At 53.1% G+C, this 23,769-nt stretch overlaps 1 protein-coding gene across 1 annotated transcript; it reads right to left on the bottom strand.

The window, feature by feature from the left end:
- Positions 1-15,211: 15,211 nt before the first annotated feature.
- On the bottom strand, positions 15,212-23,714 carry WDR97 (WD repeat domain 97). Its single transcript, XM_021675998.2, has 24 exons — positions 23,510-23,714; positions 23,177-23,313; positions 22,428-23,056; positions 22,203-22,324; positions 21,361-22,045; positions 21,140-21,282; positions 20,819-21,055; positions 20,657-20,747; positions 20,367-20,499; positions 20,143-20,264; positions 19,880-19,940; positions 19,585-19,734; positions 19,219-19,477; positions 19,014-19,137; positions 18,835-18,919; positions 17,895-17,972; positions 17,549-17,755; positions 17,269-17,454; positions 16,957-17,154; positions 16,760-16,881; positions 16,524-16,686; positions 15,646-16,130; positions 15,493-15,563; positions 15,212-15,414 (listed from the first exon to the last, which is right to left on the bottom strand). Exons 1-24 carry the CDS (start codon positions 23,631-23,633, stop codon positions 15,212-15,214), a joined length of 4,815 nt encoding a protein of 1,604 aa, XP_021531673.2. The 5' UTR covers positions 23,634-23,714.
- Between the last annotated feature and the right edge of the window lie 55 nt (positions 23,715-23,769).

The following is a 23,769-nucleotide window of genomic DNA, read 5'->3' as shown; positions in this document are numbered from 1 at the left end:
TGGGTCGCCGCACGGGAAATCACACAGATCCTGGTGCCTTTTCAGCAGGCGACTGGAACACCTGGGAGACAGAGTCACCCATTCAACCAAAAAAGAAAAAAAAAGGGGTCTGAGGCAGGGAGCCAGGTGATCAGGCTTGGCTGGTCCCACCCCCACAAAAAACAGCAATCTGAAACGCTCTGGATTGAGAGTTTCACAGCAAACACAGCTCAACCCAGGATGGTCCAGCTCTGTGGGGGAGGGGTGTCCACCATTACCAAGGCACCCCACCATTATGGAGGTAGTCTGCCATTACTGAGGCAGCCCGCCATCACTGAGGCAGCCTGCCATTACAGAGAGAGTCCGCCATTACAGAGATGGGCCGCCATTGCTGAGGCAGTTCTAATTATACCCTTATAAACAGGACTGCAGGGAAGTTCACATGGCAGCTAGGCAGAGTCCACAGCAGCTCAGCAAAGCCTCTGCAGGCAGACTGTGACTAGGCTGCCTCCCCGCTGGGCAGGGCAGCCCTGAAAAAAGGCAACAGCATGACAGAAACTTATAAATAAAGCCCTAACTCTTTGGGACAGAGCATCTGGGAAAAAAAGGGGGGGCGTTTATGAGTTCTGCTGCAGCAGACTTAAATGTACCTGCCCAGAAGCTCTGAATGAACAACAGAGCTCACAGCTCAGCACTTGAGCTCCTATAAAGGACAGACTGTCTCCTCAAGCAGCTCTCTGACCCCCGTATATCCAAAGAGTCACCTCATAAAGGAGAGCTCAGACTAACATCTGGCAGGTATCCTTCTGGGACAAAGATAGCAGAAGAAGAAACTGGCAGCAACCCTTACTGTTCTGCAGCTGCTGCAGGTGACCCCCAGGCAAGCAGGATCTGGAGTGGACCTCAGCAGTCCTACAGCAGACAGGCCTGACTGTTAGAAGGAAAACTAAGAAGAAACAGAAAGAAATAACTTTATCATCAACAAACTGGATGTCCACTCAGAGACCCAACCTGAAAGTCAACAACCACAAAGATGACAGGTGGATAAATCCACAAAAATGGGAATAAACCAGCGCAAAAAGGATGAAAACACCCGAAACCAGAACACCTGTCCTCCTACAAGGGATCACAACGCCTCACCAGCAAGGGAACAAGGCTGGATGGAGAATGAATGTGATGAAATGACAGAATCAGGCTTCAGAAGGTGGGTAATAAGAAACTTCCGAGAGCTAAAAGAACATGTTCTAACCCAATGCAAAGAAACTAAGAACCTTGAAAAAAGATTTGACTAAATGCTAACGAGAATAAACAGCTTAGGAGGAACATAAATGAATTGATGGAGCTGAAAAACAACACGAGAACTTCACGAAGCATACACAAGTTTCAACAGCCGAATTGACCAAGCAGAAGAAAGGATATCAGAGGTCGAAGATCAACTCAATGAAATAAAATGAGAAGGCAAGATTAGGGAAAAAAGGGTAACAAGGAACGAACAAAGTCTTCAAGAAATACGGGACTATGTGAAATGACCTAATCTACGTTTGATAGGTGTACCTGAATGTGATGGAGAGAATGATTCCAAGCTGGAAAATACTCTTCAGGGTATTATCCAGGAAGACTTCCCCAACCTAGCAAGGCAAGCCAATATTCAAGTCCAGGAAATACAGAGAACACCACAAAGATATTCCTCAAGAAGAGCAACCCCAAGGCACATAATCGTCAGATTCACCAGGGTTGAAATGAAGGAGAAAATGCTAAGGGCAGCCAGAGAGAAAGGTCGGGTTACCCACAAAGGGAAGCCCACCAGAATCACAGCAGATCTCTTAGCAGAAACCCTACAAGCCAGAAGAGAGTGGGGGCCTATATTCAGCATCCTTAAAGAAAAGAACTTTCAGGCCGGGTGTGGTGTGGTGGCTCACTCCTGTAATCCCAGCACTTGGGAGGCTGAGGTGGGTGGATCACTTGAGGTCAGGAGATCGAGACCAGCCTGCCCAACATGGTGAAACCCGTCTTTTAAAAAAAAAAAAGAAAGAAAGAAAAGAACTTTCAACCCAGAATTTCATACCCAGCCAAACTAAGCTTCATAAGTGAAGGAGAAATAAAATCCTTTACAAACAAGCAATTACTCAGAGATTTCATCACTATCAGGCCTGCTTTACAAGAGCTCCTGAAAGAAGCACTAAACATAGAAAGGAACAACCAGTACCAGCCACTCCAAAAACATACCAAATGGTAAAGAGCATCGACACAATGAAAAAAGTGCATCAACTAACGGGCAAAACAGCCAGCTAGCATCAAAATGGCAGGATCAAATTCACACATAACAATATTAACCCTAAATGTAAATGGGCAAAATACCCCAATCAAAAGACACAGACTGGCAAATTGGATAAAAAGCCAAAACCCATCAGTGTGCTGTATCCAGGAAACCCATCTCACATGCAAGGATACACAAAGTCTCAAAATAAAGGGATGGAGGAAGATTTACCAAGCAAATGGAGAGCAAAAAAAAAAACAAAAAAAAAAAAAAAAAAAAAAGCAGGAGTTGCAGTCCTAGTCTCTGATAAAATAGACTTTAAACCAACAAAGATCAAAAGAGACAAAGAAGGACATTACATAATGGTAAAAGGATCAATGCAACAAGAAGAGCTAATGATTCTAAATATATATGCACCTAACACAGGAGCACCCAGATACATAAGGCAAGTTCTTAATGACTTACAAAGAGACTTAGACTCCCACATAATAATAGTGGGAGACTTTAACACACCATTGTCAATATTAGATCAATGAGACAGAAAATTAACAAGGATATCCAGGACTTGAACTCAGACCTGGACCAAGCAAACCTAATAGACATTTACAGAACCCTCCACTCCAAATCCACAGAATATACATTCTTCTCAGCACCACATGACACCTACTCTAAAATTGATCACATAATTGGAAGTAAATCACTCCTCAGCAAATGCAAAAGAATGGAAACCACAGACCACAGTGCAATCAAGTTAGAACTCAGAATTCAGAAACCAACCCAGAACTGCACAGCTTCATGGAAACTGAACAACGGGCTCTTGAATGTTGACTGGATAAACAATGAAATGAAGGCAGAAATAAAGATGTTCTTCGAAACCAACGAGAACAAAGACACAACATACCAGAATCTCTGGGACACATTTAAAGCAGTGTCTAGAGGAAAATATATAGCAATAAATGCCCACATGAGAAGCAAGGAAAGATCTAAAATTGACACCCTATCGTCAAAATTGAAAGAGCTAGAGGACCAAGATAAAAAAAACTCAAAACCTAGCAGAAGACAAGAAATAACTAAGATCAGAGCAGAACCGAAGGAGATAGAGACACAAAAAACCCTTCAAAAAATCAATAAATCCAGGAGCTGGTTTTTTGAAAAGATCAACAAAATAGACAGACCACTAGCCAGATTAATAAAAAAGAAAAGAGAGAATAATCAAATAGATGCAATAAAAATGATAAAGGGGATATCACCACAGATTCCACAGAAATTCAAACCATCATCAGAGATTATTACAAACTCTATGCACATAAACTAGCAAACCTGGAAGAAATGGATAAATTCCTGGACACTTGCATCCTCCCAAGCCTAAACCAGGAAGCAGTTGAAACCCTGAATAGACCAATAACAAGGGCAGAAGTTGAGGCAGCAATTAAGAGCCTACCAACCAAAAAAAGCCCAGGTCCAGATGAGTTCACAGCTGAATTCTACCAGACATACAAAGAGGAGCTGGTACCACTCCTTCTGAAACTATTCCAAATAATCCAAAAAGAGGGAATCCTTCCCAAATCATTTTATGAGACCAACATCATCCTGATACCAAAACCCAGCAGAGACTCAGCAAGAAAAGAAAACTTCAGGCCAATATCCATGATGAACATAGATGCAAAAATCTTCAATAAAATACTGGCAAACCGATTGCAACAGCACATGAAAAAGCTTATCCACCATGATCAAGTAGGATTCATCCCGGGGATGCAAGGCTGGTTCAATATACGCAAGTCTATAAATGTAATCCACCACATAAACAGAACCAAAGACAAAAACCACATGATTATCTCAATTGATGCAGAGAAGGCCTTTGACAAAATTCAATAGGACTTTATGCTAAAAACCCTCAATAAACTAGGTATCGATGGAACGTATCTCAAAATAATAAAAGCTATTTACGACAAACCAACAGCCAATATCATACTGAATGGGCAAAAGCTGGAAGAATTCCCTTTGAAATCTGGCACTAGACAAGGATGCCCTCTCTCACCACTCCTATTCAATATAGTACTGGAAGTTCTAGCCAGAGCAATCAGGCAAGAAAAAGAAATAAAGGGTATTCAAATAGGAAAGGAGGAAGTCAAATTGTCTCTATTTGCAGACAACATGATTGTATATTTAGAAGACCCCATCATCTCAGCCCAAAATCTCCTGAAACTGATAAGCAACTTCAGCAAAGTCTCAGGATACAAAATCAATGTGCAGAAATCAGAAGCCTTCCTATACACCAATAACAGACTTAGAGAGAGCCAAATCAAGAATGAACTGCCATTCACAATTGCTCCAAAGAGAATAAAATACCTAGGAATACAACTAACAAGGAACGTAAGGACCTCTTCAAGGAGAACTACAAACCACTGCTCAACAAAATAAGAGAGGACACAAACACATGGAGAAACATTCCATGCTCATGGTTAGGAAGAATCAATATCGTGAAAATGGCCATACTGCCCAAAGTAATTTATAGATTCAATGCTATCCCCATCAAGCTACCAATGACCTTCTTCACAGAACTGGAGAAAACCACCTTAAACTTCATATGGAACCAAAAGAGAGCCCACATAACCAAGTCAATTCTAAGCAAAAAGAACAAAGCAGGAGGCATCACAATACTGGACATCAAACTATACTACAAGGCTACAGTAATCAAAACAGCATGGTACTGGTACCAAAACAGAGATATAGACCAATGGAACAGAACAGAGGCCTCGGAGGCAACACCACACATCTACAACCATCTGATCTTTGACAAACCTGACAAAAACAAGGAATGGGGAAAGGATTCCCTGTTTAATAAATGGTGTTGGGAAAACTGATTCCCTGTTTAATAAATGGTATTGGGAAAACTGGCTAGCCATGTGCAGAAAGCAGAAACTGGACCTATTCCTGACACCTTACACTAAAATTAACTCCAGATGGATTAAAGACTTAAACATAAGACCTAACATCATATAAACCCTAGAAGAAAATCTAGGCAAAACCATTCAGGACATAGGCGTAGGCAAGGATTTCATGACCAAAACACCAAAAGCATTGGCAACAAAAGCCAAAATAGACAAATGGGACCTAATCAAACTCCACAGCTTCTGCACAGCTAAAGAAACAGTCATTAGAGTGAATCAGCAACCAACAGAATGGGAAAAAATTTTTGCAATCTACCCATCTGACAAAGGGCTGATATCCAGAATCTACAAAGAACTAAAACAGATTTACAAGAAAAAAACAAACAAGCCCATTCAAAAGTGGGCAAAGGACATGAACAGACACTTTACAAAAGAAGACATATATGAGGCCAACAAACATATGAAAAAATACTCATCATCACTGGTCATTAGAGAAATGCAAATCAAAGCTACATTGAGATACCATCTCACGCCAGTTACAATGGCGAACATTAAAAAATCTGGAGACAACAGATGCTGGAGAGGATGTGGAGATATAGGAACACTTTCACACTGTTAGTGGGAGTGTAAATTAGTTCAACCATTGTGGAAGACAGTGTGGTGATTCCTCAAGGACCTAGAAATAGAAATTCCATTTGACCCAGCAATCCCATTACTGGGTATATATCTAAAGGATTATAAATCGTTCTACTATAAGGACACATGCACACGAATATTAATTGCAGCACTGTTTACAATAGCAAAGACCCGGAACCAACCCAAATGCCCATCGATGCTAGACTGGACAGGGAAAATGTGGCACATATACACTACGGAATACTATGCAGCCATAAAAAACGATGAGTTTGTGTCCTTTGTAGGGACATGGATGAACCTGGAAGCCATCATTTTCAGCAAACTGACACAAGAACAGAAAATCAAACACCACATGTTCTCACTCCTAGGTGGGTGTTGAACAATGAGAACACATGGACACAGGGAGGGGAGCATCACACACTGAGATCTGTTGGGGGGAAATAGGGGAGGGACAGCGGGGGGTGGGGAGTTGGGGAGAGAGAGCATGGGGAGAAATGCCAGATATAGGTGATGGGGAGGAAGGCAGCAAATCACACTGCCATGTGTGTACCTATGCAACAATCTTGCATGTTCTTCACATGTACCCAAAACCTAAAATGCAATACAAAAATAAAAATGAAAAACAAATAAAAAAATAAAAAAATTCTCAGCTGGGCGCCTGAGCCTCCTTCATGAAATCCATGTTGTCTGACTCACCTAGACATAGGGCTGGGCCTGTGTCACAGGTCTGTCATCAAATGAGTGGCTGGGCCCTGCCGGATCTGGGAGGTAGCAGTAAGCTGCACCTGGGGACACGGCAGCCTTCTTCAATGCCAGCGCTTCTCTCGCCGCCTCCTGCCCCTCAGGGCCTGTCTGTGGGCTGTTGCACGTTCCATGGTACCAATCATCAGAGGAAGAGAAAGCCTCAACCTGATTTACAAGCAAGTCTGCAAGATACGCTGGAACCACCCAAATGTGGACAAGCTGCAGCACACCCCACCCAGGCGCACTTGAAGGATAATGGTGAAAGAAAAATCTTCCCAGGGGGCACGCGCCACCCGCCCGGCTTGATTGAGTTTCTGAAGTTAAACCAGCCTAACATTCCTGGGATAATCTCCCCTTGGTCATCATTTAGTTTTTAGTTTTTATAGATACTTGTATTCATTTGCTAAGATTTGGTTTAGAATTTTGCATCTACGTCCACAAGGAATATTTTGTCTGTCTGTAGTTTTCTTTTTTTGATAATGTCTTTTTCTGGTTTTGGTATCAGGGAAATGTTGACCTTAGAAGGATTGGGAAAATATTTTCCCCTCTTATATTTTCTGGCGGAGCTTGTGTAGAACTCTTATCGTTTTTTCTCTAAACATTTGGTGGAATCTCCAGCAAAGCCACCAGGGCCTGAAATTTTCTTTCTGGGAATATTTTCAACTAAAAAGTCAATTCCTTTAATAGATATATGGCTATTTGGGCTGTTTTCTTCTTGGGTGACTTTTGGTAATTTTTGCGTTTCAAGGAATTGGTCCATTTCACTTAAATTGTCAAATTCATTGGCATAAAGTTGTTAATGACATCATCGCCTTATTGTCCTTTTAGTATCTATAGAATCTGTAGTGATGTTATCCTCTCACTCCTGATAGTGGCAATTTGTGTCTTCTTTCTTGTCAGTTTCACCAGTGGTTTGTCGATTTGATTTGTCTTTTAAAAGAACCAGCTTTTGGATCCATTTATTTTTCTCTACTGTGTTCTTTTTCTTTTTCTTTTTTTGAGACAGTCTCGCTCTGTTACCCAGACTGGAGTGCAAAGATGCGATCTCAGCTCACTGCAAACTCCGCCTCCTGGGTTCAACCAATTCTCCTGCTTTAGTCTCCCAAGTAGCTGAGATTACAGGCATGCGCCACCACGCCCAGCTAATTTTTGTGTTTTTAGTAGAGACAGGGTTTCACCATGTTGCCAGGCTGGTCTTGAACTCCTGACCTCAGGCGATCTGCCTGCCTTGGCCTCCCACACTGCTGGGATGATGCGTGTGAGCCCCCGGGCCTGGCCTGTATTCTTTTTCTGTCTCACTGATGCCGCTTTGACCTTGCTATTCTTTCTTCCGCTTACTTTGAGTTTAGTTTGGAATTCTCTTTCTAGTTTCTTAAAGTAGAAGCTGAAGTCATTGATTTGAGACTTTCCTTCTGTTCTAATATAGGGTTGCTACTTTTTCCCATTTATTCCTTGATTTATGGGTTGTTACACTTTACTTTTACATAGGTTATAACCCCCTTACCAGCTTGATGTTATTTTTTTTATTTTTTGAGACAGGGTCTTGCTCTGTCACCTAGGCTGGAGTGCAGTGGCATGGTCTCAGCTCACTGCAACCTCTGTCTTCCAAGTTCAAATGATTCTCCTGCCTCAGCCTCCCGACTAGCAGGGACTACAGGTGTGAGCCACCATGCCTGGCTAATTTTTGTATTTTAGTAGAGATAGAGTTTCACGATGTTGGCCACGCTGGTCTTGAACTCCTGACCTCAAGTGATCCACCCGCCTTGGCCTCCCAAAGGCTGGGATGACCATCATGAGCCACTGGGCCCGGCCTTATGTTCTTTTTATTTCACACGAAGGACTGGGATGAAGCCACTCACAGAGCAGCATGCCTGATTCAGCGCATCATACATTCCAACAGCTGGGACTCACCCCAGGGAAGATGGAGGTAGGGCACTTTGTTGTCTCTCAATCCTGATTTAAATGTGCATGAAAGCTGCAAGGAAATTGAGCAAGAGGGTCTGAGTCCAAGGAAGTGCCACCTCTCCTAAGGAAACCACGTGCTTGAGACACACAGATCCAGGCCATAAGAGTTGAAAACTTTCAAGAAATGATTGGAATACGTATTGTGAATCATCTGGGTAAATAATGCCCTCTGGTGGATACTTTTGACTGAGACAAACATGTGCACCTTCAGGGCCTGCTGGTATCCCACAGCTGATGAGCAAGCCCTGGCTTTGATGGCTTGAGTGTCCACAGTCCCCACCAGGTAGGGAGTCTTAAAAATTCCCAAGAGAAATGGCCAACCTTTTTGGAACTAATTTCAAAGTTACAGGCTGGGCATAGTGGTGCATGCCTGCTGTCTCAGCTACTCAGGAGGCTGAGGCAGGGAGGATTGCTTGAGCCCAGGAGGTCCTGAGCTGTGGTCTCACCGCTGCTCTCCAGCCTGGGCAACAGAGCGAGACCTCGTTTCTAAAAAAGAAAAAAAAGTCACAGAATAGTTACAAGAACTGTACAAAGAACTCCCATATACCCTTGGCCCAGAGACCTCGAGGAAGTTCCCAAATCGCACCTGTTACCACAGTGATGACCTTTCAGCAAAAGGTGTGTCTGAGTCTCTTCTGTCTCCTTCAATTAGGAACAGTTCTCCAGCCTTTGACTTTCATTCCCTTGACTCCTAAAGATCACTGGCCAGAAGCTGGTGGAATATTCCTCGACCGCAGGCTGTCTGGTTGCCCCATGGTTTTGTTCAGGTTACACAGTTGGATGAGAACAACCCAGATGCGAAGCTGGATTGCTTTTCGGCATCACAAAAGAATCAGGTGGCATGCAACTCCCGCTTGTGCCGGGACTGGCGATGCTCATTTCCATCCCGGATTAAGGCGGCTGGCCAGGCTTCTCCGCTGCCGAGTCACTCTTCCGCCCTTCAAACTGAAGGCACAGTTTGTGGGGAGATTCTTGGAGACTTTCTACACCTGTTCCTTTTTCAACTTTCTCCCACTAGTTTTGGCGTGAATTGTTTATATCTCTGAATTAGTTATTACTATGATGGTTGCTAAATCGTGATTTTTTTTTGAGACTATATCACTCTGTCGCCCAGGCTGGAGTGCAATGGCGCGATCTCGGCTCACTGCAACCTCCACCTCCTGGGTTCAAGCGATTCTCCTGCCTCAGCCTCCTGAGCAGCTAGAATTACAGGTGCATGCCACCACGCCTGGCTAACATTTTGTATTTTTAGCAGAGACGGGGTTTCATCATTTTGGCCAGACTGGTCTCAAACTCCTGACCTCATGATCCACCCACCTCAGCCTCTCAAAGTGCTGGGATTACAGGCGTGAGCCACCGCGCCCGGCCTAAGTGGCGATTTTCTTTTCTTTTTTTTTTTTTTTTTTGAGACGGAGTCTCGCTCTTGTTACCCAGGCTGGAGTGCAATGGCGCGATCTCGGCTCACCGCAACCTCCGCCTCCTGGGTTCAGGCAATTCTCCTGCCTCAGCCTCCTGAGTAGCTGGGATTACAGGCACGCGCCACCGTGCCCAGCTAATTTTTTTGTATTAATAGAGACGGGGTTTCACCATGTTGACCAGGATGGTCTCGATCTCTCGACCTCGTGATCCACCCGCCTCGGCCTCCCAAAGTGCTGGGATTACAGGCGTGAGCCACCGCGCCCGGCCTAAGTGGCGATTTTCTAATGCTATCATTTATTGTAGGGGAAAGTTTTGTCTTAACCTATTTATCAGTGAGGACTCATGGATTCCTCTTCTATTCAAACAAACATAATACTGTGTTCTCATTATGTTGATCTTCACATGTCCGTGATTTGGCCGGTAGAAGACCCTTTGAGGTGGCTTGTCTTTTTTTGAGAGAAGATCTCGCTCTATCAGCCGGGCTGGAGTGCCGTGGCACAGTCTTGGCTCACTGCAACCTCCACCTCCCAGATTCAAGCAATTTTCTGCCTCAGCCTCCCAAGTAGCTGAGATTACAGGTGCCTGCCACCACGCCTGGCTAATTTTTGTATTTTAGTAGAGACAGGGTTTCAGCATCTTGGCCAGGCTGGTCTTGAACTCCTGACCTGGTGATCCACCTGCCTCAGCCTCCCAAAGTGCTGGGATTGCAGACGTGAGCCACGGCACCCGGCCATGTACATTTTCTTTATCCATTAATCTGTCGTTGGACACTTGGGTTGACTCCATATCTTGGCTACTGTGAATGGTGCTGCAATAAACGTGGGGGGCAGGTATCTCTTCCATACACTGATTTCCTTTCCTTTGGCTAAATTTCCCAGTCGTGGAATTGCCGGGTCATCTGGTGGTCCTCTCCGGAGTTTTTGAGGAGCCTCCATGCCGCCGTCCACAGTGGCTGCGATCGTCTGCACGCCCTCCAGCAGTAAACTGTTTTCTCCACAGCTTCACCAGTGTTCGTTATTTTTTCTTTTTCATCACAGCCATCCTAACTGGGGTGAGCTGACACTTAACTGCGGCCCTGGTTTACATTTCCCTGATGATTAGTGATGCTCAGCACTTTTGCCATATATTTGTTGGCCATTCGTATGTCTTCTTTTGAGAAATGTCATTCAGCTCATTTGTAAAACATGCTTCAATCAGATTTTTTGTTGCTGAGATGTTCGGGTTCCTTGTATATTCTGGATGTTAATCCCTTGTCAGGTGGATAGTTTGCAAACATTTCCTGCCCGTCTGTAGCTTATCTTTTCATCCTCTTAACAAGGTCTTTCACAGAGCAAAAGTTTTTAAATTTGATGAAATCCAGTTTGCTGACTTTTTTCTTTTATAAATGATGCTTTCGGTGTCCTGTCTAACAACTCGTTCAATCTCTAGGTCCAGAAGATTTTTACTTTTTTCTTATTTTTTTTTAGAGCCAGAGTCTAACTTTGTCACCCAGGCTGCAGTGCTCACTGCAGCCTCAGCCTCCCAGGCTCAAGCTCATTTTGTTCTTGTAGAAATGAGGTTTTGCCATGTTGGCCAGACTAGTCTCGAACTTCTGACCTCAGGTGATTGACCTGCTTTGACCTCCCAAAGTTCTGGGACTACAGGAGTGATGGTCCAGAAGATTTTTAATATTTTCTTCCAAAATGCTCATAGTTTTACATTTTATATTTAAATATGTAATCATTTTGAGTTTTCTCTTAGATTTTACAGTGCCTTTTGCCATATTTTTAAAAATCCAGGTTGGACGCAGTGGCTCATGCTTATAATTCCAGCACTTTGGGAGGTGGAGGTGGGCAGATCACTTGAAGTCCGAAGTTGGAGACCACCCTGGCCAACATGGTGAAACCCCTTCTCTACTACAAATACAAAAATTAGCCAGGCATGGGGGTGGGTGCCTGAAATCCCAGCTACTCAGGAAGCTGAGGCACAAGAATCACTTAAATCCAGGAGGTGGGGGTTGCAGCAAGCTGAGGCAGTCCAGCCTGGGTGACAGGCAAAGCGAGACTCTGTCTCAAAAACAAAAATTCACTTAATTCTCACAACAGCCTCTTACTATTCCCCGCTCAGAAATGGGGGAACTGAGGCTTAGGGAACGTAGGCAGCTTGCTGAAGTTCACGGAGCTAAGAGGTAGAGGGGCTGGGATTTGAACGCAAAGACTCGATCTCCGCGGCGTGCGTGCACCTGCCCACTGCACAGGCAGCCTCTCACGCCAGCACCGCTTATGAAGTCACCCATCTCTTCCCCTTGAACCGCAATGCCGGGCTGTACATGTGTTAAGTGTCACATATAAATGGTTGTATTTCTGGATTGTCTATTTTGTACTACTGCTGTGTGTCCATTTTTTTTTTTTAGATGGAGTTTCGCTCTTGTCGCCCAGGCTGGAGGGCAATGGTGAGGTCCCGGCTCACCACAACCTCCGCCTCCGAGGTTCAAGCGATTCTCCTGCCTCTGCCTCCTGAGTAGCTGGGATGACAGGGACTGCCATGCTGCCCAGCTAAATTTTTGTGTACTTTTAGTAGAGACAAGGTTTCACCATGTTGGCCAAGCTGGTCTCAAACTCCTGACCTCAGGTGATCTGCCCACTTGGGCCTCCCAAAGTTCTGGGATTACAGGAGTGAGCCTCCACGCCCAGCCTGTTTGTCCATTTCTATATCTATAGTATTTTGATTATAGTGTCTTTATAGTAAATATAACTATTCATAAGAGATTCCCTACTCGCTCTGTGTCCCATTACAGGAGTAGTTGCCAGGCTAGGTGCAGTGGCTCAGGCCTATAATCCCAGCACATTGGGAGGCTGAGGTAGAAGGATCGCTTGAGCCTGGGAATCCCAGACCAGTCTGGAGAATATGATGAAACTCTGTCTCTACAAAAAATATAAAAATTAGCTGGGCACGATGGTGCATGCCTGGGGTCCCAGTTGCTTTGGAGGCTGAGGTGGGAGGATCATGTGAGCCCAAGGAAATAAAGGCTGCAATGAGACGTGATCACACCACTCACTCCAGCCTGGGTAACAGAGTGAGACCCTGTCTCATTTAAAAAAAAAAAAAAAGCTGCCATTAGATAGTTTTCTTTTTGAGTCTTGCTCTGTCACCCAGGCTGGAGTGCAGTGGTACGATCTTGGCTCACTGAAACCTCTGCCTCCCAGGTTCAAGCGATTTTCCTGCCTCAGCCTTCTGAGTAGCTGAGACTACAGGTGCATGCCACTACACCTGGCTAATTTTTTGTATTTTTAGTAGAGATGGGGTTCCCATGTTGGCCAGGCTGGTCTCTAACTCCCGACCTCAAGTGATCTGCCCGCCTTGGCCTCCCAAAGTGCTGGGATTATAGATGCGAGCCACCACACCCAGCCTAAACTAGATAATTTTTTTTTTTTGAGATGGAGTCTCACTCTGTCGCCCAGGCTGAAGTGCAGTGGTGTGATCTCGGCTCGCTACAACCTCTGCCTCCAGAGTTCAAGCGATTCTCCTGCCTCAGCCTCCTGAGTAGCTGGAATTACAGGTGCCTCCACCACGCCCAACTAATTTTTGTGTTTTTAGTAGAGACGGGGTTTCACTGGGCACGGTGGCTCACGCCTATAATCCCAACACTTTGGGAGGCCAAGGTGGGCGGATCACCCGAGGTCAGGAGTTCCAGACCAGCCTGGCCAACATGGTGAAACCCCATCTCTACCAAAAATACAAAAATTACCCAGGTGTGGTGGTGTGTGCCTGTAGTCCCAGCTACTCAGGAGGCTGAGGCAGGAGAATTGCTTGAACCCAGGAGGTGGAGGTTGCAGTGAGCCAAGATTGTGCCATTGCACTCCAACCTGGGCAACAGAGCAAGCTTTTTTATTTTTATTTTTATTTTATTTTATTTTATAAAGACAGGGTTTCATCATGTTGACCAGGCTGGTCTTGAACTCCTGACCTCAGGTGATCTGCCCACCTCGGCCTCCCAAAGTGCTGAGATTACAAGTGTGAGCCACCATGCCCGGCTGAGACACCATCTTCAGGAAAAAAAAAAGAGCGATTATGACCTATCTTGTCTGATCATAGGTCACGTGGGATCCCCCAGTATCCTCCTGCCCACCCTGGTATTTTTCTGTGTCCTGACCGAAAATCAGAGGGCCTTGGCCACTCTGTGACCTAGCAGCTGCAGGACTGTCCCAGCAGGCTTGAGCCCAAAGTGGGGCCTTGACATTGCTGGACACTGATCAAGGCACCCAGGTTTACTTATCTTTGATAAAAAGTGTCAAGTCCTCTAGTGACGGACTCAGCCCTCGGTCTCATCGCAAACCTGTGAACCTTGCCCTCCAGCAGTGGGAGGATGGGTCGTGCCTGGAGGTGAAGAGGCGGGTCTGGCCCAGCAACTCGGCCACCCTACACGGCCCCACACGCCAGTGCTCTTGGGATGGGGGCACCACTGTTTCAAGCACCGGCCTGGGGAAGAGCCGCCACTTACTGGCCCCATAAGGGCCACTGCACAGGTTGGGGTGACAGGGAAGGCGTGGAAGGGCGATTCTAACCACAGAGCCGTTGGTAAGAAACTGGTAAAGTCAGAGGCTAGAAATACAGGAGAGAAATCATTGCTCAGACAACACAAAAGGCGGGTGTAAAAGCCGGGATCTTCCCAGAGCCGCCGCAACAGCTCTGGTCTCACGTTTTACGCCCTGCCAGCCACACGGTGCAGAGGAGCCTGGCCCAGGGGCTGAGTCCTCGGGGACCAAGCCGGTCCCCCAGGGACTTCTAGGCTAAAGGGGTCAGAGGATCCCCTTCATTGCTGCTCAGATAAAAGCTCCTGGTGCCTTGGTCAATTCTTCTGTTTTCCAGAATCAAAGTAACAAAAAAGCAAGGTCTGCAAACTCCTGGTCTCACCTGCATCAACCCGGAAGGCCCCTCCTGTGGCCGCCAGGCCTTCCCGGCCTCCCCTCCAGGCCAGGCTGTGGGCTGGCTCAGGACACACTCTCTAAGATCAGCCTGCATCTCAACACCTAGTACTAGAGCAGAAAACATTTGCTCAGTGCCTAGCGGACGGTGCCCTGCTATGGGTCTCTTCTGCCCTAGGCCAGCCACCCCTCTGGAAATGCTGGTGCCCGGGCTGACCACCTCCACCAGGCCTGCAGCTCCTGTCTTCCACTGCCACTGTGGGCTCAGGCCACACGCCCGCCCTCCCTGTGTGCCCCAGGGCCCTCCGAAGGAGGCAGCATCACGCGGAAGGCTCTGGGTTTTATTCCAGACGCAGGTCTTGGCCAAATACCAATGGCAGGCCCCGGAGCCAGGCGGGCTGAGGCCACCGGCCCGGTCAGTTGTAGGTGTCAGGGTCCGCGTTTTCCGGCAGGAAGTAGCGCTGCAGGGCAGGCTGTAGGAGCCTTGGGGGCAGCGGGCGGGCAGGCGTGGGCCAGGCAGCGGGGAAAGGCTGCGGTTCCACACGCGGCAGTGGCAGCTTCAGCATCCGGATGGGGCCGTCCAGGGTGCGGCCAGCACAGAGCCGGGATGGCATCGGGCCTGGGGGTGGGCAGAGGCTTGTGAGGCCGAGGGGCTGGGGCAGGGTGGGGGCTCAATCTCCCCAGTGTCCTCACTCACCCCTCAGTCCTATCGTGGACCTCGCAGACCTCTGCTCCTTGGCCTCCTGCGGCCGGAGGATCGGGTGGTACCTGGAGGTGAAGAGGCAGGTTCAGCTGTCCCAGCCCCGCTTGGCTGCCGCACGCAGGCCCCGCTGGCACAGGCCCCGCGCACCAGTGCTCCTGGGGTGGTGGCACCACCGTGGCGGGCACTGGCACCACCAAGTCGGGCACCGCCACCACCGAGTCCAGCTCTGGCGGGTGCGAGTCTGCTGCTTCTTCCCGGATGGTGCTCCGCGGCTGCACCCGCCGTTGCTCACAGAAGAAGTTGAGCGCATCGATGGTGCCCAAGTCCAGCAGCTGCGAGTGTGACCGGTCAGTCTCCTCCAGCGGCAGTGGCTCTCCGGGCAGCTCGGCAGGCCCAGCAGGGCGCAGGCGTGCCTCGGGCTTCGGGCAGAAGCTCTGCAGCATCTCCGAGAGCATGCAGCGGGTCCCCCGGCTGCGCGCCGATGCCAGCGTCCGATTGGCCTGGAGCTCTGGGGCTGACGAGTGCCGCTGCACAGGTGAAACCGCCACCAAGGGCACCTCTGAGGCCCGTGAGAGCCTCCTGGAGGTGCCCGAGGGTGCCCCAGAGACCACTGAAGCCTGCGATGGGGTCTCCTTGGGCAGCACCACCAGCAACTTGGCTGCAGACAGCGGCCGCGAGCTTTCCATCTGGCCGGGAGGTGACCCAGGCCAAGCACCCTGGCTGTTTGAGCACCTGCATAGCCACAGATACTCCCTTCCACCCGGCCCTCAGCCCAAGGCAGGGGCTGCCCCTCTCTCAACAAGGAGGTCCCAGAGCTGTCCCTGGCTCAAGCCAGACACCCTCTGCTGACTTCCACTGGCACAGGGAAATCCCCAGAGATGCTTAGGGCAGGGAGGCCGGAGGCCCAGGACTGGGCAAGGCGAGGAGCCCATGGCCTCAGCTGGCTCTGCCCCCAGGACAGACTTGCAGAAAGCCAGAGAAGGCAACAGGCTTCCCGAGGCCCACCCGGGCCCGGCTGGCCCAACCTGAAGCTGCTGGATCATGGCGTCCAGTTTCCGGCAGCAGCGAGTGCGCAGGGCGACCTTGGAGTCCAGGCCGGGGTCCTGGGCCCAGGTCATCATCTCCTCGAACAGGAAGCCTTCCGGGTCCCGAAGGCCCAGCCCATGCAGCAGCTTCTTGAGCTCTGGCCTGGGACAGGTGCATGTGGATCGTCTAGAGGCCTCCCCAGCCGTGGGGAGGTCCGGGCAGGGGCGTGACTCACCGGCAGTGCACCGGAGAGTAGAGGAAGTAGGACATGAGCTCCAGCACCACGTCCCGGGACTCCAGGGAGCAGGCCAGGAGCAGCTGCAGCGCCAGCATCACGAACGTCTTCTGCGTCTGGTCCTAAGGCCGGCAGGGGACGCGGTTGGTGAGGGCAAGTGGGCGGGGAGGGAGACTGGGGCAGCTCGAGGGGCACACCTGGAGGCTGGGGGGCTGGTCCAGGTTGAGCAAGTGTACGAGCAGGCCCCGCAGCCGGCCGTGGAGATCGCTGCTCGTGTCGGGCAGCAGTCTCAGTAGCACCTGCAGGATGTGCACGCGGTCCGCCCACGTGGTCTCCTTCAGCAGGGCCACCAACATCGAGGCCAGGCCCTCCACCGTGCCCGCCTCCGGATACACCTGCAGGGCAGCCTGCTCAGGCCTTGCTCCCGTGTCACACCGAAGCCAGCCCCTCCCTTCTCCCTGTCCCCCACCCTAACCCACGCTTCTCAGGCATCCCCAGTTTCCTCAAACCTGCAGGCTGAAGATGGGGAATAACTTTTTGAACCAGGTCTGGTAGATGAGGAAATGCAGAAATTTGGGCAGATGACCGTAATACTCATCGAAGAGCAAATGCCCATGATGGTGCCAGGGATGAACGTGGGTTCTGGCAGCCTCACAGGTGCGCCGCCGGGGCTCCAGGGTCCAGTCCACAGCGCCCTAGGGGAGTGGCAGCAGCTGAGGCTCCCCTTTTCTGGGTCTCAGTGTAAGTCTAGCTCCCGTGGTGGCCTGGGGCCCCTGTCTGAGCCTCTACCTGATCCTCCAGTTCCCAGGAATTCAGCTGCGGGTTGGAGTGCAGGCTTAGGGAATCCAAGGCCCAGTCCAGCTCCTCCTCCTCCTCCTCCTCTTCCTCCTCTTCCTCCCCAGGCTTATCCCCCAGCCACTGGAGCAGCTTCCTCTGCCACTGGGCTTGGGACGGCCTGGGGCGCCACAGCCACAGGTCATCCTGGCTTGCCCCTGACTGCAGAGGGGCAAAAGGTGGTGTCTGATGGGCTGCTAGGACAGCAGAGCCCTCCCCTGCCAGTACAGCCCCCAGCCCTACCCCTTGCCTTGAGCTTTCTCCGGGAGGCGAGCTGGGTCAGGGATCCGAGGCCACTGACCTCTGCAGGCAGCCACATCTGTTGCAGCACCACTGAGTTGGGCACGCAGCCGGGGAAGCAGATGGGCCTCGGGCAGTACTAGAGGTGGGCACAGCAGGGAATGCTGAGGACCTGGATTCCCCCAGTCTGGACACCACCCTTGGTCACCCATATCACCTCTCAGAGCCCCTCAGCCACCAGTCCAGCTCTGTCTGCCAGGCCTCCAAGAGCTGGCAGCCCCTGGAGAACAGACGGCAGGGGAAACCTGGGATACCAGGGGTGGGGTCCTCAGTGAACATCAGCTGTGACAAACAAGAAGGGAAACCCGGGGAAGTGCTGGCTTCTAGGGGTCCCGACACCCCACAATCTCCTCACGGGACTCGGCGCCAGCCCTGGGACAACAAAGTCTAAAAGCAGAAGCAGCTTGGAGAGAGGGCGACAGAGAGCGTGAGGGTGGTGCCAGGTCCAAAGAGTCAACGACGCACCTGGGCAGGCGACGCTGCCAGGCATATGCTGGGGGAGGGGCTGAGGCCTGCCTGGGCACCTGCTCTAGCTGAGGGCGGAAAGACAGTGGATTCTGAAGGGCCAGGTTCCCTTGACTCTGCTCCCCTAAAGTGCAGGACTCTGATCTTCCAGGAAAAGTCTCCAGGGGACCTGCCCTCCCAGCACCTCTGGGAAACGGGTGTGCAGGCATAACTGGCCGGGGGACCTGGCTTTGCCTCATGTCAGCTCCCAGAGCGGCAAGGAGCCTGTGGCCACAAACATAGCTGTACCAGAACGGGGTAGACAGAGGGTGAAGGGTGAGGGGTGGGAGGTAAGTGGGAGGCTGCAGCCTGGCCCTCTGACTGTAGGTGGGCATTGCCCTTGGGTCAGATTTGGACACAAAGGTTTGCAGCAAAGGAGAGATGGCAGAGTGACCCCAGAGAGGAGTGGCTCTCCAGGAGCGGGGTGAGGGTCTCACCTTGTGGGGCTGCACGGTGGCAGGAAAGAAGCCCCTGAGGTTAGAGAGAGGTTCCTGGGGACGTCTCTTTGGCAACAGTGGGACCTGGGGATGGAACAGGGGCTCAGAACAGCACAGCCCAGTGCCCCTGCAGCTCTGTCCCTCAGTAGGTGGCACCCCACCTGCCTGGGTCCCTCTCCCTGCACTGCAGGTGGGGGGATGGCAGGTCCAGGGCCATGGTCATCCTCCCTTGGAGCTGCTCCACCTGCAGCTGCAGCTCCAGACCGAGGCCCAGGTAGTGGCTGAGTGAGGAGTGGGCCAGAAAAGCTGGGGCATAGGAGGAGTCACAGGGAGGCAGAGGGGCCATGGGGGCCCAGCAGGCATTCGGGAGGGTGGGAAGTCTCACCTGGGATGCCTTGCTGTGCACCCTCTGGTGGGTGGGTGGGATAGGCACTGTGACGTGGGGAGGCCGGGGGAAGTGCTGGCAGTGGGCCCCCAGGTCCTGTGGGGACAGGGCTGTTGGCACCGTTTGGACTGCAGTGCTGACCGCAGCCTGCCCAAGACAGGGGGCAGCTTGGGGTAGGGCACACACATCCCAGGTCTCTCTCTCCACTGTGAGGGTCCCGATGCTCCACTGCTGGGACTCCCTTCTGGACTGCATGCCCTGGGAGGGGGGTGGGAGCAGATGGACGGTGTCAGAGACTGGGTGGGAGGGGTGGGTGGAGAGGAGGAGCCGGGCTCAGGGCTGGGCTGGGGAGGCCCCACACCCACCAGCAGGCCAGAGCCGTAGATCAGACGTAGGTAATTGTCAAAGGCTTCCTGGCGCTGCTGCCAGGAGGGTGCGGGCCGGGCTGCTGGGACTACTTGCCCCAGTCTCAACTGCTGAAGGTCTTGGTCCCGGGCCACCAGTGCATCCAAGTCCTGAGGCAGGGTTCGGGGGTCAGCCTGCTCCTCCTTGAGCCTTGCCATGTGCTTCCCAGGCAACCACGGGGATCCCAGGCCTGCCCCAGGGCTGAGGGCTGGAGCCTGAACCTGGGCAGGGCAGGCTAAGGAGGACCCACCCCACCTCCTTCAGCATCGGGTGCTGAGATGTTACCCTCCGACGACGGACGAGAGACAAGGCCTCACTGCAGACAGGGACGGGCATAGGTGTGGTGCTGGGTGGCATGCCAGTGGGCTGGGGCAGAGCCTGGGACAAGGACCAACCCCAAATGGGGGTGCCAGGGCTCAGGTGGGCTTGCATCAACTCCACAGGGGCCCACACAGCCAGGCTCCCACCCAGGGTAGGAAAGGGGGCCTCCAGGAGGGCTGAGCAGGCCTGCATAGGACCTGAGACTGGCTGCCCCGCGGAGGTTGGTGAGCCTCTGCAGCTGGGCGGAGGTCAGTGACTCCTGGCTTGTTAGTGGCAGGGGAGGGTCGTCCACTACATCCGGGGCCTTCCGGCACATCTTCTGAATAGGAGAAGGAACCTATATCCCTGGCTGGGGAAACCCATCTGCCCCCCAAGGGGGGCAAAGGGGGGCAACCTTGCCCACTCTGTCCTCACCACACACCTTAACCAGGTAGGATGTAGGCAGGTAGAGCCTATGGGACACCAGGCAGAGGCGGGAGCCCAGTGCCAGCATCAGGTCTCCACTGTCGCTGCAGAAAGCCAGGGCCTGAGGGGCACCATTCAGCTGCAGGAGCCTGGAGGGGCATCCAGGGGCCAGAGTCCAGTCCCTGCTTCCCAGAGTGGGCAACTGAGGTTCAGTAGGGACAAGGCCTTTTTCCACCCCGTCTAGCCACTGGGCTCTGGTGAGGAGCAGAGGTAGGAGAGCCCAGCCCTCCCCAGGTCCCAGCCCACCGCAGCAGGCGGTTTTCAGCGGTCCAGATGCGAACGGTGCAGTCCAGGCTGGAGCAGGCATACAGCTTGAGCGTCGGGCAGCAGCACAGGCCTGGGGGCAGGGCTCAGGGTCAGGAATGGGAGCCGTGCGGTGGCTGCGCTTCACCCGCGCTGCCCCCTCACCGGTGATGTGGTCCGTGGGGTCGTCCTGGGGCCGGTGGTCTAATCGCGGGCTGTCGCCCAGGCCGAACTGCACCAGGCCGTAGGTAGCGCTGTCTGAGTCCTCGAAGCCCACGATGACGCGTCTGCCAAGCGCACAGAGCGCCACGGCTGGGTAGCAGCAGGAGAAGGTGCGCAGCAGGCTCAGGCTCTCCTCCGCGTAGGGAAAAACGCGCCACACCTTTACCGTTAGGTCCCCACCTGTAGGGGGCGGAGCCTGGCTGGGCCTTCGCGGAGGGGCGGGGCCCTGTGGCGGCCTGGCCACGGGGCAGAGGAGCTACTCACCCGAAGACACGATGCTGTTCCGGGTGGATGCGATGGCGGCGACCGGACCCGGGCTGTGCGCCTCCGTTTGGAAGACAGTCTGCGATGAGAGCCACTCCAGCACCGACAGTGTGCCGTCCGTGTGCCCCACCACGGGCAGGTACCTGCGGGTGGGAAGAACTTGTCGGCGCGGGCCCCGTGCCCCTCCCGCCCGCCAGGCCCTTGCTGGCTCCCGCACCCACCGGTTCTTATTCTTCCGGGCAGCGGCCACAGCGCTGCGGCGCAACTCCCCCACGTGCTGCCGCACAACCTCCCAGGAGGAGAAGGCGCCTCCGAGGTCCCTGAGGTGGCTGTACAGGTGCAGACAGCAAGGCTGCGGCGCAGGGGGCGGCGGCGGGCACAGGTGGTGGAGCACAGACATGGGGCAGCGCGCCGCGTTGGCGCGGACCAGGTGCCCGGCCTTGGTCAGCAGCCACAGCGCCTCGCGCGGCAGGCAATAGGCTACGGCTGCCGCGCAGTCCTCCGGCTCCAGCAGCAGCGCGCTCACCATGCGCCCTGTGGCAGCCGACAGGAGGTAGACCGAGCCGTCGGCGCACGCGCACACGAGGCGCGTAGGCAGCTCCGGCTGCGCGGGCCCCACCTGCAAGTGGAGCACCTTGGCGGGCAGTTGCGCTAACGGCGAGTAGAGCTCGCGCACGCGCCACAGCTGCACGCTGCTGGCGCACAGAGACAGCACTGGCCAGCCAGGGCGCACTGGGGCCAGCAGACGGCTCACGCGCCCAGACAGCTTGTCCTGGCCCCAATAGCCCAGCGCTACCTCGCCCACCTGCGCCGCCGCCTGCAGGTCCCAGGTGCGCAGCGTTCCGTCCTGCGAGGCCGACAACACCAGGGTCGTGTTCGGGAGCACGGCCACAGCCGTCACCGGGCCTGCGGGAGGGGTGCAGGTCACTCGGGTGACTGAAGGCAGGGGAGCCTTCAGCAAGTGTCACAGCGCAGCGAGGCCTGGCCAGAGCTGCAGAGATGCTGGGCAGCCTAGAGCTGCTGGAGGCAAAGGGCCGAGGCTTGGGGTGTAAACTCGGAGCACCTGCGTGGCCCACGAACACCATCCGGATCTGCCAGTCAGCCTCCCACACCTTCACGGTGCTGTCCCGGGAAGCTGTCACCATTGCCAATACCTCCTCGCAGTAAGCCAGGTCCGAGATGGTGCTATAGATGGGGAACGGGAGAAGCCCAACGGACTCGACACCGCCTTCTGCGTGAGGGGTGTGGGCCCCTACATGCCTGACCCTCCCTAGGGGGACCCACTCACGTTTTGTGCAAATCCCGGCGCACATCTACAAGAGCCCAGGCATGCAGATCGAAAGTGAGCACGGCCGAGCCATAGGCCGCGAAGCAGCGAAGAACGTTGTGGGGAGGAGTCGGCCCCACAGCCAGACGCATGAGCCCGGCCGTTGGGCTCAGGGGCGGATGCAGTGGTGCCCCTCGCAGCACCAAGCGGCGACCACCTGAGCGGAACTGCCAGAGAGCCAGGCTGCCGTCCATCTCCGCCACAAGCAGCAGCCTGAGGTCAGGCACTGGCAGACAGCAGGAGGGCGCCCAGCCCGGCGCCCTGCCCACCCCCTGCCCGCTCAGCCACAGCACGCTGAAGTGGGGTCTTAGAATGGCCAGCCCTGCGGGGCCCCAACCTACAAAACGGCCCACGGAGCCCAGCGGGCCCAGCACGGTCACCAGCCCCGTGAGCCCGACGGGCGCCGGCAGCGTCTCCTGTGCCCAGCCGTCTTCCTTGTGCAGGTGCAGGCGGCCCGCGCCATCCAGCACTACGAAGCGTCCGCCTGCAGGGTCCTGCGCCACCGAGCGCAGCCCGGCTGCCACCTCCAGGCGGCGCAGTGGCTCCAGCCCATGCGTCAGACGCGCCACGCGCAGCTCGGCTCTCTTCTCCTGTGGGCCGGGGTGGGCGGACCCGCAGTCAAAGGTTGGGACTGCTCCGGCCTAGGGGACCCCCAGGGGAAGGGCCAGATCCAGAAGGAGGCCTGGAGGCACAGGGCGGGTGCACCGCACCTTTTCCACAACCTCGTGGAGGCTGCTGCGCAAGAGCAGCCACAGCTGGCGGGCACGGGGGCGTGGGGTCAGGCTTGGCCACCGCCGGCTGCTGGTCAGAAACGGCAGGACCTGCGGCGGCTCCGTGAAAGTCAACTCTGCGGGTGGGAGTTGGAAGTTCTGCCACCTGCAGCCTCAGGTCCCATTTCCTGAAGGTTATAGGGTGCTCTCCTCCAGGGGCTCAGCCCTGCTGGGCACTGCCCAGGGGACTTTCGTTCCAGGGGATGGAACCCAAGCCCGACTGAGACCCACTTCCTAGCGGGATGCCTGTGGGGCGAGGCCAGGACCCCTCACCACTATTTTCCGTGAGCAGCCCAGGGTCTGGGACATCATAGCCATCCGCATCATACAGGTCTGAATCCAGAACTAGGTTGTAGCCTTCTGAGAAGTTGCTTGCCTCCCACACCTCTGCCTCCATTTCAGCAACTGTGGTCCCAGAGCCCAACAGCTCCCAGCACTTAGCGGTCACAGCCCGCGGCGGCCGGCCGTTGCTAGGATACCAGATGCAGCCGGCCACACCCACATCGCAGGCCCCGCCCCCACATCGTAGCCAG

This window comes from Aotus nancymaae, unplaced genomic scaffold, assembly GCF_030222135.1.
Source record: "Aotus nancymaae isolate 86718 unplaced genomic scaffold, 86718_ANA_hifiasm-v0.15.2.pri h1tg000036l, whole genome shotgun sequence".
NCBI lineage: Eukaryota > Metazoa > Chordata > Mammalia > Primates > Aotidae > Aotus > Aotus nancymaae.
Note: the sequence above shows the minus strand (reverse complement) of the source record. Positions and strands in the feature narration are given on the sequence as shown.